The following is an 18,503-nucleotide window of genomic DNA, read 5'->3' as shown; positions in this document are numbered from 1 at the left end:
AGGGCATCTGGCATTAAAGCTTTTCATTTTTTGATTAGGTACTATCATCATTGTGCCTGTGAACATTTTAAATATGTCTATATATTTTTCCAATTTTAACAAAGAAAATAATAGCTAAATTACCATTGGAAATAATCCAATGTGTGTATTTAATTATGTTTATATGATTGTGTATAGTAATATGTGTAATAAAAATATGTAATTTTTGTTATAAGCAGTTTTATGCCCCCTCGAGTCCTGTAAATGATCTGCAGTAGGGTTTCATTAAGTTATTGATTTATAATGAGACAGCAGCTATTACTAAAGTGATTATATCTTAGGTGTAGAATATGTATTAAAGCTGTATAGAGGGACGACTGCAACTGGAAGAGCAGTTTTACTACTGCCACCATGCTGATGTAACAGTCCCATGCTGATGTAATTTGTACAATATACACATTTTCATGCCCACTGCCAGTACAGAAACACATTCCTTCTAAGCTAATATCACACCAACTATTGCAATTTAATGTCTTAATTAAATATATGAATTATATACGCACATTTCAGGCTGGAAAAATGTTTGAACCTCTGGGCGAAGTATTACCAAGTAATAAACTGTGATTAAAAGTGTAGGTTTTCTGAGATGTGTTCTGTCCAGCCTGGCCGTAAATCAACTATAAAAAAAAAAAATAATAATAATAATAATAATTGTTTAGAAATGAGGAACTAGAGCACTGTTGCATTCTTCCTCAGCATGGCTGTCCTGCACACCTGCATTATCACACTGTGATAAGCACAACCTATAGTCAGTCTAAATGGGGAAAAAAATAAAACCCAAAGATAACATAAAAATGTACTATTAATTGAAAGACATTACAAAGAAAAACACAAAAATGCTGGTTTAAAAACCTTTGTGATGGACTGGCCACATGTCTGGGGTGTTTCCTGCATTTCGGCGGGTAAATTGTACCCACCAAAACCCTGAATAGAATAAAGTGGTGGTAAAACAGGCAATTAAAGAAAGAATGAATAATCCAGCAATTGTAAATATCAAAACAGCTAATTCAGCTAGAAAAAAAAATAGTGAAAACATTTAAATTTTTGGCATTTAGCAAACACTTATATCCAAAGCGACTTACAGTACTGTGACGGTATATTATCTAAGCAATTGAGGGTTAAGGGCCTTGCTCAAGGGCCCAACAGTAGCAACCTGGCAGTGCTGTGGCTTGAACCAGTGACTTTTTGATTACTAGTCCAGTACCTTAACCACTAGGCTACAACTGCCCAAACAAAACAAGCAAAGCAGAAAACAATCTAATGTTGGGATCAAAACCTGAGGCTGTGCAGCAACAACACTGCCTGTGATGTCACTGTTTCACTTATGCAGAAAATCTAAATACATCATATTTTGATGAACAGGTTTACATGCATTTAAGTTTATACTGGTGACAAAATTTTGATATTACTTATTTTAAATGAGCTAGCTAGTAAGTAAAAGAATTTCACCAGCTTAAACTAACTCTGCCAAAGCAAAAGAAAGAATACGCACTCACTCACCCACTTTCTTAACCGCTTATCCAATTAGGGTGGGGGCGCAAGGCACACAGTAACACCCTGGACGGGGCACCAGTCCATTGCAGGGCAGATACACACACACCAACACACACCCATTTATCTATAAGGCAATTCCGTGTCTCCAGTTAACCTTGGCTTCATGTTTTTGGACTGTGGGAGGAAACCGGAGCTTCCGGTGGAAACCCACGCAGACACGAGGAGAACATGCAAACTGCACAGAAAGGACCCTGACCGCCCCGCCTGGGGATCGAACCCGGGACCTTCTTGCTGTGAGGCAACAGTGCTACCCACCGAGCCACTGTGCCACCCGCTTAAAAAGACTGCAAAACTTTTCTTACTAAAGACTCAAGTGTTTTTTAAATCACTATTAAACACCCCGTGATGGTGGGTTCAATCTCAGGACCACACTAATTGTCTCTGTTTGAGTGAGTCTCTCTTAAACTGTACAGCTTCGAGTCAGTGACTATGATGAACTCACTAATGGCTACATTCATTTAAATTAGACCAATTGTAATCATTGTTAATAATTAGCTTTACAGTGCATTATAATTGGGTTAGTCTACAAGATGGTTCTGACTAGGTGCTATAATTTATTTAATTTAATTATTCAGAAGTGCCCAAATGGTTTGACATTTAATATCATAAAATCTGTGCCATATTAAAACTGAGATAGCCATTGTCTTTTGAGAAGGTCATTTGCCTCTCTCTATGAAAAATACGGTGATTATTTTCCAGTCTATTAAGCTCCTCTACTTAGCACAATTATCCACTCACACAAAGGTTAAAGAGAGCGACCCCCCTCCCTTCACTGTGGTCACACTGCATATTAATGAGCAGCTGCAGTTCAGTGCTAGTAGAGACCATGATAGGAAACTGGCTATAAAGCCTAAACAAACACTTCTTGTGTATTTAAGAATAGTATTACAGTGTGCATGGCTATTCAGGCTATACTGTAGATTAAATCCTTTCTAAAAATAATTTTTGGTGAGAGTAGGTGCTAACGTGGTATTTTCTTTAAAATATTCAACCCCCATCACCCACCACAATTAAATAAGGTCGAGTCAAGTCAAATTTATTTGTAGAGCGCCTTTTACACTTGTTTTGTAAAAACAACTATTGTCTTAAAGCAACTTAACAGAATGCAGGACCGACTGATCAAAAACCACTGTTGAGCAAGCCAAGGGCGACAGTGGCAAGAAAAAAACTCCCTTAAATTACAGGAAACAATTAATGTATTCCAGTACAATGAACAGTGTATACACTGATCAGCCATAACATTAAAACCACCTCCTTGTTTCTACACTCACTGTCCACTTTATCAGCTCCACTTACCATACAGAAGCACTTTGTAGTTCTACAATTACTGACTGTAGTCCATCTGTTTCTCTGCATGCTTTGTTAGCCCCCTTTCATGCTGTTCTTCAATGGTCAGGACTCTCCCAGGACCACCACAGAGCAGGTATTATTTAGGTGGTGGGTCATTCTCAGCATTGCAGTGACACTGACATGGTGGTGGTGTATTAGTGTGTGTTGTGCTGGTATGAGTGGATCAGACACAGCAATGCTGATGGAGTTTTTAAACACCTTACTGTCACTTCTGTACTAAGAATAGTCCACCAACCAAAAATATCCAGCAAACAGCGCTCCATGGGCAGCATCCTGTGACCACTGATGAAGGTCTAGAAGATGACCAACTCAAACAGCAGCAATAGATGAGCGATCGTCTCTGACTTTACATCTACAAAGTGATCCAACTAGGTAGAAGTGTCTAATAGAGTGGACAGTGAGTGGACACAATATTTAAAAACTCCAGTGGCATTGCTGTGTCTTATCCACTCATACCAGCACAACACACACTAACACACCACCACCATGTCAGTGTCACTGCAGAGCTGAGAGTGATCCACCACCTAAATAATACCTGCTCTGTGGTGGTCCTGTGGGGGTCCTGACCATTGAAAAACAGGGTGAAAGCAGGCTAAAAAAGCATGCAGAGAAACAGATGGACTACAGTCAGTATTTGTAGAACAACAAAATGCTTCTATATGGTATGTGGAGCTGATGAAATGGACAGTGAGTGTAGAAACAAGGAGGTGGTTTTAATGTTATGGCTGATCGGTGTATAATACAGTAATCTGAAATATAATTATAGTAGTGTGTATAGAATTGAATGGAACAAAAATATATAGAATAAGAAGCATCAGTAAACAAACATTCATTCATTCAGGTTCTTCTTGCTGTGAGGTGACAGCACTCTATGTCACAGTGTCATCCATCACAGTAAATAGAGATAGAATTTTTGATACACACAAGCCATTTTGATATGTTAGCATAATTTGAATTTAAATAAAAAAAAAAAACATCTAGTTGTCCTGAAAAATTTCCATGTGGACTATTATTCAACCCCCAGCCTCAGTACTTGGTTGATAACCAGATATTTCTGTGCTAACACCTGTCCTGTGGAATCTTCAGACATTGTTCTTATATAAGAACTTTGAGCTCAGTGAGGTTTTATGGCTTTTGTGCAGCAACGGTTTTCTTTACATTCTGTTGAATATGTTCTATAAGATTTACATGTGGAGACTGAGAAGGCAGGTTGAATTATTACCAAGGTTTAATTTCACCACAGGAAGCAAAACACTCCTCCTTGGATGCTTTGGAGATTTTGCAAATACATGATGCCAGTCACATGGTCAAGTTTTGATTAGTCATTCCATAGAACTGTGTCACAGAGCTCTGCAATTCCTTCTGGTGTATTCCAGTTGACCATTTATGTGCCCTGATCTTCTCATGGTTGCCACTTCTCATGGTTTGTCACAGCCTTTATCAGGTCATTTTGTAAGTCTTTTAGTAATTGATTCCTTAATCAAGCTTTGGTTGACTGAAGTGTCTCCTGAAATCATTGTAATGGTAGAAGGTTCAGTTTTCACCAATGTTTAATTTTTATCACAGAAGACACACTATTTCTCCTCAAAATGTATTGATATTTAGAACTGAGAATCCTCAATACCAGTCACACTGTTAGCATTTCCACTTAATACAGCAGGAAAACATTCCCACATCATCACTGACTCATGCATGCTTGATCATGACGATAGTATTTGTCTGGTCAGATGCATCTCCTTTCTTGCACCAAACAAACTACTAATCCATATGACCAAGCAGTTCCAGTTTTAATTAATCACTCCATAGAACTGTGTTCCAGATCACTGCTGGCCTCTTCAAATTCCTACTGGTGTATTCCAGTTGACTGTTCCTAGGGTGTCATGGAGTTATTGGTTAATAGGTGATGTTGTGGTTGCTACTGACACATTTGTCCCAGCCTTTATTAAGTTACAATGTAAGTCTTTTGCAGTAACAAGGGGGGAGGGGGGTGTTCTTCATTGATCTGATGACATTGCTAAGGTAGGTTTTCTGTTGCGCTAAAAGTTTGGAACCTAAGAACAATAGTCCCAGTGGTGTCTTTAGGAATAGTCAAGGTCTTGGAAATCTTCTTATACCCATTCCCTGTGTGGTTCTATAAAAACATTGCCTTTCTCAGCCTTTGTTTTAGCTGCTTTGTTTTCACCATGGTAGCAACACAAATGTTTTTGAGCTACACTTGTAGGAATACAGGACTCTACAATGCAGATATTGGTATAAAAACAATATTTGTATTAACTACACTTCCATTTCAGTATTATTTTATATCAGGAAATAAGAAAAATGCTATGTGCAGTCTTCAAATCCTGTGTTTAGCATGGCTTTTCTGATCTGTAATACCAACCCTACCCTTTAGTGTACACTAATAATCTGGCACACACACCAAAATACCATGGAATAAAGCTTTCTGAAATGGTGATGTTATGTTTCTATTGCCCACTATGGCTTGGCTCCCACCCTGCTTCTTCTGAACAATTCAAGCTGCTTAATGACAACCATTAGAAGAATGCAATCTCAAAAGGTTGGGAGTAAAGCAACAATTAACCCTCTTTCTGAGGGAGGCACATAGAGCACGGCCTAATGGGAACATCGTCAGCTCAGCATAATCACAGCTTCTCCATATCTGCTTGTTTAAACCAACATGAAACCATGCAAAAATGTTGAAAAAATTGGAAAATATGAATCTTTTTATCTGTATTTAGTAATTATCTTATTTGATGTTACAGTAGACAATGACATGTATATGTTTGGGAATGTGTGTAAGCAGGCTTTAATTCAAGGTGCAGTTCTGGGTTATGATCTCTAGCTCACCTAAAAAAATGAGGTTTAGGTTTACTTCATGAGAACTTGGGTGAGGATTGTCCATGTGTAAATATGGTCAGCTCTGAGCTTTCATTACTTAAATTAAATTGATTGTTAAACACATGTAATTGAGTAAAACATTACCTTTTAGATAGATAATAAATATTGATTTACCTAAGTTTATTTAATTAACTGCCAATACAGGAAAAGAGTTTTATTCTGATTAACACTAAGCACCACTTAATTTTAAGGGGACATGGGATTAAAATTCAAGAATCTAGAACAAAGCATCAATACAGATCATCAAGGTCATTTAGTGTCATAGTGTAATTAGTGTAATAATTACTGATAATTGTTGTGTTGGCCAAGTGTAGGTTTCCTTCACCATCAAGCTACAAGCTTAACATCATTATATGCTAACATTATTCATTATAAATTTCTCTCTGTAGCATATTTTGGTTACTTTATTTAGTGTAATGATTTCATGATGCTGGTGTTGAATGTAACTCATTTTCATAGCAAGAATGTGTTTTTGTTATTACAGATTAAATTATAAGATTTAATTGCTAACCAGTTTTTCTAAAGCAGTAAGAGGTAAGCAGTCATCAAGCTACAAGCTTTGGATGAGCTTAAGAACAGGATAATACAGTTCATTAAAAATAACTTTTTCTGTCTAAAAATAAATATTAATTATATATTGTAACTAAAATGACAAATGCTTAACCATTGTGTGTCTTCTTTATACCCCTTGTCCTAAAGGTAAAAAATGACCAGTCTAAACCCCTAAAATAAGGCAGCTTAATTAAAATTTAAAACACTTATTTTACATTAAGAGAACAACTTGTCATTTCTTACAAACTGTGAATATCTGGGGTCACTCTAAGAAAAGTTAAAATGAGATTAATTGGATCTTATCTGCTGATAATCATATTGGTGGGTCATTTTTGAGCCTTAAGACAACACAGAGTTAATTGTGGTCACTGCCACCATCGCCTATGCAAAATATACAGAAAATTAAAGTTACCAATATATTCTCATGCAATTCTTTGTTTTGCTTTAAATAACATTGATTTGTAAATTAAATATTACGTTTCTGTTCTATTCAGTGTGAAATGAACTTAATGAATTTAAATCAATTTAGAGACAGCTAAGGGGTTTTTCTTACAAGAAGGTGGACGTGTACAAATATTTTTGCCAACATCTGCATAAATTATTTTTTACAATTTATTGTGAATCCATAACATTACATGTCAACTTATTTATAAGAGCAATGACATTTCTGTAGAAATCAATTGTAAATCACTGTGGGTATAAGACGAAGTACTGGCTAAGCATTTCTTAGAGCACACAGGGAAAGAAAAAAAAACCAAAACACTCCCTTTCGAGCTGATAGGGATGAGTCAGCCCTTCTGATCCCTGTAGTTTTAAAAGAAGAGCAGGAACAGCAGGACCAAATACAGAGTTTTTATTTATATTTAAAAGGTCCATATATTATCAACATTAGTACCATTAGATACAATACAAATTAGCTGACATAACAACTCATTAACAGTAAACTATAAAAAACATAACACTTAAACTGTATTCACATGACATATTTACATGTGATAGAACTTTCTAAAATAATAGGTTATGATATTCATAACCTGGTTATGATTTTCTGAAGCCTGCAGCTCACTAAAACATGTCTATACAATATAAAAATGAACTGGCACGAAGCATGAAAGAAAAACAGTCTACAGTAAAGATAACACACGGCTGAAACACAGCCGGCCTTCAATATCAAACAGATTGTTTTTAAAATAAACATCTTTCAGCTGTAAGATCATTCAGAAAGACGGAGGGAAAAACCTAACCCATGATAACTGATTTAGCCTGTGGCTCAAACACACACACACACACACACACACACACACACACACACACACACACACACACACACACACACACACACACACACACACACACCACATTTGCAGCATCCTACATTTCTTAAATAAGCAGTCTTGTGTTTCAGGCTCAATCGAGAACCCACAGTGCATCCGAGAAAGCACGTGTCATCCCTCACACAGCAGTGGTGCAGCAGTCCATGCTGAATGATACTGATGGCTCATCTATGCTTGATATGTATTTAGTTGTTCCTTCCGTTAGTCCTCACAGGTCCAGCTGAACACCCTGCCCCAGGCATCACCTACCAGTAATGTGCCATGAGTCCTGCCATCACACACACACACACACAAGTATATGTATTTCAATAGGATAGATAGATAAGACATGATAAAACATTAATGTCATTGTAGTTATATAAAGCTCTCAGTGAGACTAGCAGCAATAAAATAATAAACAATAAAATAAACATATATAACTGAGTACAACACAAAATAACAAAATATAACACAATATATGATTCATCTGAGACTATGAAATATTAAAGTCATATTATGCTACATTTGAGCATAGTTTACGCTTAGTTTTAAGCATTTGATGGCTTGTTATCCACAAATAACAGCATTAGATTTATACACCTAATGTAATCAGATAACTGTATTAGCACCAATCAATTAAAATAAAAAAACCCTGGTAATGGTTTAATGGCAAACTACTCTTGGGATAAAAGGTTCTTACAGTTTGTTTATTAGCTGTGAACTCTGAAACATGTTTAACTCTCTTTAATCTGTAGACATACCTCATATCTCAATCTATCAAAAATTCTTGTATGAATCAATCAAAATTTTTTCTCTGTTTACTGAGACTTATTTTTTTCTTACATTTCATAGACACCACCAAAACACCTTCTAATTAAGTTAAGGGTTGAATATTTTCAGTTGCAACAATACACACATACACACGGGTACAACACAAAAAAAGATCATGCTACATTCAAGCAATAATTTATGCTTAGTTTTAAGCATTTAATGACATGTAATACAAGCATAACTGCATTAGATTTATACACCTAATGTGAACAGATAATTGTATTAGCACCAATTAATTAAACAAAAAAAACCTGATAATGGTTTAATGGCAAACTCCTCTTGTTCTTGTAAAATGTTCTTACAGTTGGTTTGTTTATTAGCTGTGAACTTGTATAGACGCCACCAAAATAGCGTAATTTATGCTTAGTTTCAAGCATTTCATTTCTCAACTTATGAAAAATGCTTGTATGAAAATTTTTTTTTCTGTTTACTGAGACTTACTGTTATATATTTTTATTAAATTTTATAGATGCCACCAAAATACCCTGTAATTAAGTTAAGAAGGTGGAGTATTTTCAGTTGTAATAATATACACACACGGGTACATCACAAAATAAGATAAAAATATAAAAATATAAAATTCATAGGATGCTTTAAAATATTAAAAGTCATATCATGCTACATTTGAGCATAGTTTATGCTTAGCTTCAAGCATTTAATGGCTTGTTATCCACAAAATAACAGCATTAGATTTATACACCTAATGTAAACAGATAATTGTATTAGCACCAATCAATTAAATGGAAAAAAACCTGATAATGGTTTAATGGCAAATTCATCTTGAGACAAAATATTCTTACAGTTTGTTTGTTTATTAGCTGTGAACTTGTGAACTCTGAAACGTTTAACTCTCTATAATCTGCAGACGTTTCTCATTTCTTAATTTATCAAAAATGCTTGTATGAATTAATAACAAATCTTTCTCTGTTTACTGAGACTGATTGTTATATATACTATATATTTAAATTTAATTTTATATACGACACCAAAATACCTTTTATTTAGGTTGAGGGGGTTGCATATTTCAGGTTGCAACGGTATACACACACCCACACACACACAAAATTAAGAGACCACTCTATTTTTTTCAGCATGTATGACAGTCATTCCATTTAAGTGTCCAACACAGGTTTACCTCATGAGCTACTGATTACACGATCACCCGAACCAAATTTCATTTAAGAAGGAAAAGTGTGAAAACACACTACTGAGTCAAAAACAATGCTGGCTGTATCTCAGAAGTAGCTGAAATCAGAATATTAATATTATAAATATTGACCATGACAAAAGTTTGGAAAAAAAAAAATTTCTGTGTGGAAAACAAGGGTTTATTTCTGTCTTTACTGGCAGGTGAATGCAGTGAGCGTCAGGTTGATTCCATTTTTAAAATACCAAAAGATGGCAGTGTATAAAAACAAGATCAAACAGTGGACATTGGGGACAAGAATGACCCTACACTGGTATAAATGACCAGCAACTCATTGGACTGTCACTTAACTTCAATGGCCTGATCTGGAATGCATCATCAGAAGGGATGATAATGTAAATATGGACCAAATCTTGAAGGAAGGTTTCCAACACCATATGAAATCCACATCAGATATAACTGAAGCTGTTCTGAAATAATATACAGTTTATGTATCTGCATGTTTGCATTTGTGGCCTGATATTTTATTCAGCAAATGTACTGGGTTTGTTCTCAGTTGACTGCAGACCCTAGGGTGCTTTCTCACATAGTCTTAAATTGCCGGTTTAATACCTGGTACATGTGAATGTGTAAATGTACCATTAAGAATGACAAAAACTGGGGGCATTTTAAAACTGCCAAACATAAATGTTTATATATTTAAATATAGTGTTTTAATGAGGGTAGAGGTGTAAAGGTTTGTAGGCCATTCAAAATGATTCATTATTTTACCAAGATTATTTTAAATGGTTTAACCTTAACAACGTTAGCATAGAAAATCAATTCAAGCAGCCCACAGTCCAGGGACACGTCTTTATCCGTGTAAACAATTTAATTCTGGTCATACCTGGATATGGCCAGTGCAGTGACGGCAGGGTTGCTTCTGTAGCGGCGTCGTGTGATGACCTGACTCCGGTTCAGCTCTCGACACAGCACCAGGTGTCTCTCCCACCTCGCACGGCTGAGCTCTAAGAGAAGCACACAACAAGCCTAAGAGTGAGAAACAAGTTGCTGCTTTTATTAATGGTCAGCATGTTGTTAAATTGAGAAAAATACATCTAATATAAAGCTTTCACTGTTACAAAGAGTTCCCCCCAATTTAATTTGTGTGTTGTGATACTTATATGCTCTGACGCTGTGCTGTAACCAATGCGCACCAAATTGGATTTGGGTATTATTGCTTTCTAAATTGCATGCCTACATCAGCGAAATTGCTCATCAGTGTTTACCGGCTGTATGTTTAATAACTTTGCCCCATAATTCCTTGCAGCTAGCCCTAATGGCACACAAGAACGGTGCACAATTATGAACTTTTCTTTGGATCCCTCCAAGTCAAACTTTCAGCTGGAAACCTCAGCCGTGACACTTAAGAGTAGATGCAGTGTAATTGAATTTAAGAGCAGCATTTTTGAAGGATGCCTTGTGTTTTATTAGCAGTATTTCATTTCAAACATTACGCAGATATTAAAAAATATAACCATTTTATCCCATAATAGTGTTCCTCTTCCCAATACTACGAGACAATTTTTGTTATATTGTTTTCATGGAACGACGCAATAGATGCAGTAGAGAAGCTCATGGTTTGAAATAGGCTTATAACCAGCCAATCTAATCCTGCACAGCCAGAGGCAACTTACAGACTGGAGAAAATCCAGGCTGTTGTTTAATGCTGCTGTTAAGGTGAAGTGTATTAGTGTTACCCGTGTCCTCTGCAGACGGAGGTACAGCATGCCCCGGAGACTCGGAATGTTCCTCGTGTCCAGGTAATTGTACCTTTGTATATTCAGTCTTCCATATCTGCGAGAGAGCCACACAGCTAATGAAGAAAAAAAATCAAACACAATAGAGGCTATAATCATAAATCAAATTGGAGCGCCATTGATGTAGCACAGGTCTGTGCTCCAATCTGATGCCTAATTTAGAACCCATTTTGATTTAATAACTGCTCTTAGCTCATCTAAAGTGAGCATATGTTACTATCAGTGCTTTCTTGGGACTCCAGATCCCAGCAGGTAAGGCTTTTTTCAATTCCACAGTCATCATATTTAAATATTTTGCAGCCGTATTACCTCACTATTAAACCGACAAAGCCTCAAAGGGAAGATTTATTACCCGTGTACAGAATTTACTATTATGGGAATTGTTTTCTATTATCTACATTTAAAAACTCATAATTTGTTCTAGGCATCAATACTGCCTGAAGCTGAAGAATGTGTTTAAAGGAGATGGACTGTGGTCCAGCCAAAGTGGTCATTTTTATGATGCTTACACCTTCAGCCTTCAGAGTATCAGTTCTATTACTTTGTAGCATTGTCCTAGTGGTCATGGCAAAGAGAGTACAGGAAGGGCATATAGTTCCATGACTTCTGGGGATTTGGTTCAATAATCGCCTCTGGTTGCTAACTGTCATGAGTTACTGTATATGTCTGTCATGTTGTCATTGTTTCTGTATGAACCCAGACCCACTGTGTCCCTGACCAGAATGAAACAGTTGGTAAAAATGAATGTGAACTAGGTAGAACAAAACTTCATCCTGCTGTAATCAACTTACTCTTTGTTTTTTTTTTATACATACCAATGATGCTGATTTCTTTTGGCCGCTCCCATTAGGGGTCGCCACAGCAGATCCTTAGTCTACATCTTTGATTTGGTACAGTTTTTATGCCTGATGTGCTTTCTGATGCAACACTATTATTTATTCAGTCTTGGGACCAGCCAATGGCTAGGTTCATGAAACACCATGAGCCTTCTGTATTTGTAGGCCCAGCCTGGGATTTAAACCCTTGCAACTTAGGCCCTGCCATTTCCAGAAGTGTGGCTTAATGTGAGTATCATGATGTTAGAATAGGTTATGGCCTCAGTGTTGAAGGAAAAAGATGGGTCCTCCCCTTTTTCAACATGTTAAAGGTTCTGTCAGCAGGACACTGAGCTGATGGATTAAGAGGACGAGCAGATAAAGAAATATCAGAACTGAATGGATTGATGCAGGTGGGATGGGGGAAAGTGGTGGTGGAACCAGCAGTGAAGGAGGATGTTAGAATAGGTTATTGTACACAGAAATCAGTATGTGTAGCATACATGTTATTAATTCAATAGGAAATGTGAAAAATAATGCCTTTCATGGCATAAATACAAATACATTATAATTAAATAATTTTCTTTGCATATCACAGATTGTTTGACACACCCAATTAGGTTTGAAACAACCCTATTCATTGGCTGCCATAGCTGAAGTCTCCCCTCAGACTTCACTGGATACTCACCCTGACGATCCCGTCTGCACAGCCTGTAATGATGACATTACGTGGGTCCCACTCATACTTCTGTGTAAAGCAGCAGCACAGGATGCTGCCCTCCGGTCCATAGGGGGTGTTTACAGAGGCCAGCAGCTGACCTTTCATCGTCCACAGATACAGATTTGTCCCAGAACATGACACAATTTCACCCTAGGAGAAAGAAAAATTGTGGACCGAATGTTAACATTAATTGGGCTTGAACTATTGATGCTACAGAGAAAGGATGATGTAAGCTTTAGCGGCCCAAGAGTGCAGGAGTTAGAGGGGGCTGCACAGAATTTGGCTCAAGTATGGAGGGAAGGATGTGTCCTTAATGGAATTATGCAGGTGGGATGGGAGAATGTGGTGGGGGGAGTCAGCAGTGGAGGAGGATTTCGACCAGTGGGACATCAGTAAGCCTAGAGGTGATACCGGTGCATTTAAATAAAAAGAGTAAAAAAATTATCACGTTATGGGACGGAAAAATCAGTAGGCTATTGGCATATGGGAGATCTCTTGTGATGTCATAATAATAATTTATTTATATATATATATATATATATATATACAGTATATATATATATATATATATATATATATATATATAGTTTTATGCATTTTTTTCCTTTTTCTCCCAACTTTAGCGCATCCAATTGCCTGATTGTGTCATGACTCCTCTCCAACCCATGCCCCCTCCGACACATGGGCAGCAGCCATATGCATCTTGTCACCTCGTCTCTGTGCAGGCGCCATCAATCAGCCAGCAGAGGTTGTAGTTGTCATGAGAGAGTCCCTATCCGGCTTAATATCCCACCCCTATATGAATAACAGGCCAATCGTTGTTCACGTGGCCACTCAGCCTAGCTGGCAGGCAGAGCTGAGACTCGATACGATGTATTCAAGATCCCAGCTCTGGTGTTCTAGCATGTGTTTTACCGCTGCGCCACCTGAGCAGCATAATAATCTTTTTCAAACTGCCTGTAGCCTACGTTGGGTTTATTTCATTTGCCCACCACACAAGTGCAAAAGTCAACAGACGACGACTACTAATGATTCAGATTCAGCTGGGAACGCAGATCACGCTTAAGTAGAAGGTAAAAAAAAGCTCCCACCACCAGTTCACCAGAAGTAAACGCACTATATCAACCAAAATCAGAAAATACCAAAATATTTCCATTCATTCTTGGAACACAGGGGGTCTGGGAGAAAAAGGTTGAGAACCGCTGCTTTAGGGTAAATGTCTGGACACTTACAGTCAGATCGTTGATGGCTAAAGCAGACACACCGGAGGAGTGTGCAGGGAGCTGGGCAATGTAGTTGAGCTCCTCCAGGTCCCACAGGATGCACGTCTGATCCTTTGAGCCACTAATGATCACACTGTGGGCCTCAGACACTACAATACATGTCACTGTGTCCGTGTGTCCATATAAAACCTGCAATTTAGATAAAACACACACCTTATTCCAACATCTATGTTTACTGAGTATAATCACCTTGTACACTATGTGAACTTACTAACCATTTTTCTAGGGGCCGAACCATATAAATGTATGAATTTAATGTACACAATTTGACAGAATTTTTACAGAATTTTTTTAATTAAAATTTTTGCATTATTGCTTTTTCATAAAACTAAAAACATGATGTTTTGTATGATTTTATTTTAATTGTAGTATAATAAAATATTATAGTATTTTAACAGTTTCACTTTTTTGCATTTTTCCAGATTTTCCTCCCAGTTTAGTCGTATCTAGTTCCCCGATTGCATTATGCTTCCTCTCTACCGATGCTGATCTCAACTCCTGATTGAGGAGAGCGTGACTGACGCGCCCCCTCTGATACGTGTGCAGTAGCCGACTGCATCTTTTCACCTGCACAAGGTGAGTTCATATGCGAATCAGCTTTGTGTACGGAGAGCCACACCCTGATCAAAACATTATTCCTCGACTCTGTGCAGGCGCCATCATTTAGCCAGCAGAGGTCGTAATTGCATCAGTTATGAGGTCCCGGCTCCGGCTCCCACCCTGTATGAACAACAGCCAATCGTTGTTCATGTTGCCACCCACCGGATGGCAGATCTAAGTTTCAAATCGACGAGTTTGAAATGTCAGCTCTGGTGTGCTAGCGTGTTTTACCGCTGTGCCACCTGAGCGGCTTCACATTTTTTTACAAACATCTCTACAGACATACTTTAAGGTTTTGTGAGAAGTCTTATCAAAAGAGTGGTTGTTATTCTACCTGAAAAGATCACATTGAAGTCACTCTAATTAAATACCATTTGTTTTTAAAAATGTACAGCAATACTGGGGGTCCATCAATAGTGCAGAACCTAATACCCCAGTATAACAGAAGTCTGTAACACTAATAATAATGCAGACAAAAAAGGAAAACAATAAATAAAATAAAACCATTTTGGATGATGTGCCAACGAGAGCTTTATCCAGAGTGTAGACCAGTTACTGACAGGTAAGTTTTAAAAAATGTGCTTCTTGGGGACACTGGAAAAATGTAGTGGCTGCAAGTGGGCTACATTTGTACAGCTACCACACACTTGTACATCCATGCTGCACATAAAAAATTACAAACACCAAAAGAAAAGAAAAAAACAAGGGTTTTTTCCCTTGCACGAGAGCCCCAAGCTTGTTTAAATGTAGACTATCTTTTAATGGATGCAATCAAATAACAACTATTTATGTGGGCACAAAAAGTTACCAGCTATAGTGAATAATTATAATAACAAAGGATTAGGAGGCCATGCCACAAAGTTAAACAACATTATAAAACCCTATATTCATTGTTTGACTTTTGTGAGAATTAGATTATCCGGTCATTTATTTACATGATAAAAATAACACTTGCAAAAACCATAGAAATTCTAAGAATAACAAACATATATCCCAAATACGATGTACATAAACATTTGACTTAATAGAATTAAAAGAACCACTCCATCATAATATCAACTACACTGCAGAATTGACTGCATAGTTTACTTCTTTACTTGTCACTGCTTGACCTTGATAGATGTATTATGTTTTGGTAATGAAGATTACTTCAGTGCTAACAAGTGAAAAAAGAGCAGTAAAAATATCAGTTAAATCAATATAACAGGGTCACTAACCTGTTTGAGTTTCATGTGTTTGAGCTTGTCCTTACTGACGGAGACATCCCACACACACACCACTGTGCTGCTGCCAGCTGTGATGATGATATTACTGCTGGGACAGTCAGCACACAGGACCTCTCCCCAATCTGACAGTCCTTCCCACACCGCAAAGTCCTGACACCCAAAGCACAAGGACTGTAAGTAAGTCACAATCACTGATACAATAATGAACGAATGAATGAAAATGTATAAACACCTTCTCAGTCGCGTAATTGCCAAATGAGCATGTGTGGTCGTAATAACCCCATGAAAAATAAATATTCCAGAGAGGAGGTATAAGCAACTTATTCTTCTCCACGACCCATAAGTCCTTCTCTCCACAAATGATCTGACCGACGGGCCCGCGCGTCAGCTCTAGATAGACGCAAAGACACGTTTCATTATTCTCATCTCAGCTCATTATTGCTGTACACATATTATGCAATCAAGGCATATTCTAGTATTCATACTCCACCCCTTAGTCAAGGGCTTAATTATTTTGAATTTTTTGTTATACCGTTTGGTTAATGCAACCTCATCTAATCTGAAAACAGTTGCTGTTTAAATACTGTACATACATAATTTGAATGGACAAACTGATTAGCTGAGATGAAGGAAAAAGTAAAAAAAAGGAATACAGTGAGAGAGAGATAAAGGGAGAAAATGAAGTAGAAAGAGAGAGAGAGAGAGAGGGGGGAGAGAGAGAGAGAGAGAGAGAGAGAGAGAGAGAGAGAGAGAGTTTGAATTTTCATCTCATTTTGCAGAGAGACCCTTTTGGGATATTCAGATTATTAAATAAGCCTCAGTGGCAGCATCATCAAGATGCACCTAACAAATAGAATAAGCTGCTGCCCTTCTGCCTGAGAAAATTAGCCCATGAACAGTCTAGCCAGCATCTTCTTCCCTGTAGCTTCTATTGCTCCCAGCGGACATGACCTCATCTTGTAAAAAAATAATTGAGGGTGGGATAAAATAATAAGGTTGCTAAGAATGATTAAATGGGAGTATTTCTCAGGCAGAGCGCTGCATTATTTCCTGTTGAAGCCATGGCCTGTGACTCGGTGCTCAGTACCTTTTATGGGCTGGACAGAGGGCTTCAGTTTGTCCAGTTTGAAGAAAAATGGAGTGATGTAATTAGCCTCCTTGTTCACAGAGTTCTTGTGTGCGTTACGGCTGGGGTGAGGCTTTGTGAAGAGCTGCCAAATAGACATTTAGAATTTGAATTAGAAGAACAGAGAGGCTTTATTTGTCAGCTATACTTATACACATGTACAGTACAATGACATTCATTTCTTGTGTAACTCAGCTTGTTTGGAAGTTTGGGTCAGAGTGCAGGGTCAGCCATTGCTCATGGGCCCAACAGTGGCTGCATGGCAGAGCCGGTATGTGAACCCACAACCTAATTGACAACCCAAAGCTTTACCTACTACTCTTCCACTCTTCCCGGTAACAATAATTTCAATCAGAAATCATCATAAATTTCTTTTATTAATCAGTAAGTGATTATTGCTGCTAAACTGCAACGTTTGGAGATTATTTTTTTTCATTTTCATTAACTGCTTTCTCCTGGTCAGGGTTGTGGCGAGTTTGATTTCACCCAGAAACACTAAACGCAAGGCAGACATACCCTGGACAGGACGCCAATTAATTGCACGCTCCACAGATTATAAATTCAAATGTACTTAGTATTTATAAGGTTTTCTGTGATGGGCTGGCGACCTATCCAGGGTGTTTCTTACCCTTCACCCAGTAAACTGGACCCACCACAACCATGAATAGAATAAAGCAGGGATAAAACAGAAAATGAATGAATAAATGAATTTAGAATGTTTTATTTTAGTACCATGTAGTATGGGAATTTGTGCAGAGTAGGAATTTCATTGTAAAAAGCAACTGTTTGCTTGGGTTGCAAGGCATTTTTTTCATCCCTGCTGCTCCCATATTTGGGCGTCACCATAGTGGATCTAGTCTGCATACCACATTTCACAGTATTTACACCGGATGCCCTTCCTGATGCAACCCTTCCATTTTTATCCTGGCTTGGGACCGATACTGAGAGTGCACTACCAAGTTCACCTTCCAATGGCTTGGCTGTTTCGGCCACCCGCTCCTCCTCGGACATTAGCTGATCATGTCCATGCAGATGCCTGACTGGCTAATAGCAACACTGAGAGGTAGTGGGCTAGCGTATTTTACAGCTGTGCCATCCGAGTGCCCAGCTTATAATAAACTCTTGAATTTTGAATCTTTATGGATGCTACTATTGTTGCTTCTAGAAAACTCCACTTCACAAAAACAGCACTTGAGGCAAGCTTGAGAAAGTGACATGTTGAAAATGTCTAACCCTATGACAATACCAT

General features: G+C 37.7%; 1 protein-coding gene across 1 annotated transcript in view; it reads right to left on the bottom strand.

Annotated features, from left to right (window-relative positions):
* Positions 1-7,052: 7,052 nt before the first annotated feature.
* wdfy4 (WDFY family member 4) overlaps positions 7,053-18,503 on the bottom strand; it is a 104,335-nt gene continuing 92,884 nt past the window's right edge. Inside the window, exons 55-62 of the mRNA XM_062996169.1 lie at positions 17,216-17,339; positions 16,361-16,518; positions 16,120-16,278; positions 14,252-14,431; positions 12,987-13,169; positions 11,424-11,520; positions 10,571-10,691; positions 7,053-7,995 (exon numbers count right to left, since the gene is read on the bottom strand). Coding sequence (XP_062852239.1) covers positions 7,929-7,995; positions 10,571-10,691; positions 11,424-11,520; positions 12,987-13,169; positions 14,252-14,431; positions 16,120-16,278; positions 16,361-16,518; positions 17,216-17,339 — 1,089 coding nt within the window. The 3' untranslated portion in view covers positions 7,053-7,928. The remainder of the gene's footprint in view (positions 7,996-10,570; positions 10,692-11,423; positions 11,521-12,986; positions 13,170-14,251; positions 14,432-16,119; positions 16,279-16,360; positions 16,519-17,215; positions 17,340-18,503) is intronic.

The sequence above is a fragment of the Trichomycterus rosablanca genome, chromosome 5 (assembly GCF_030014385.1).
Source record: "Trichomycterus rosablanca isolate fTriRos1 chromosome 5, fTriRos1.hap1, whole genome shotgun sequence".
NCBI classification, from domain to species: Eukaryota; Metazoa; Chordata; class Actinopteri; order Siluriformes; family Trichomycteridae; genus Trichomycterus; species Trichomycterus rosablanca.
This window is presented reverse-complemented; position numbering and strand designations above follow the sequence as displayed.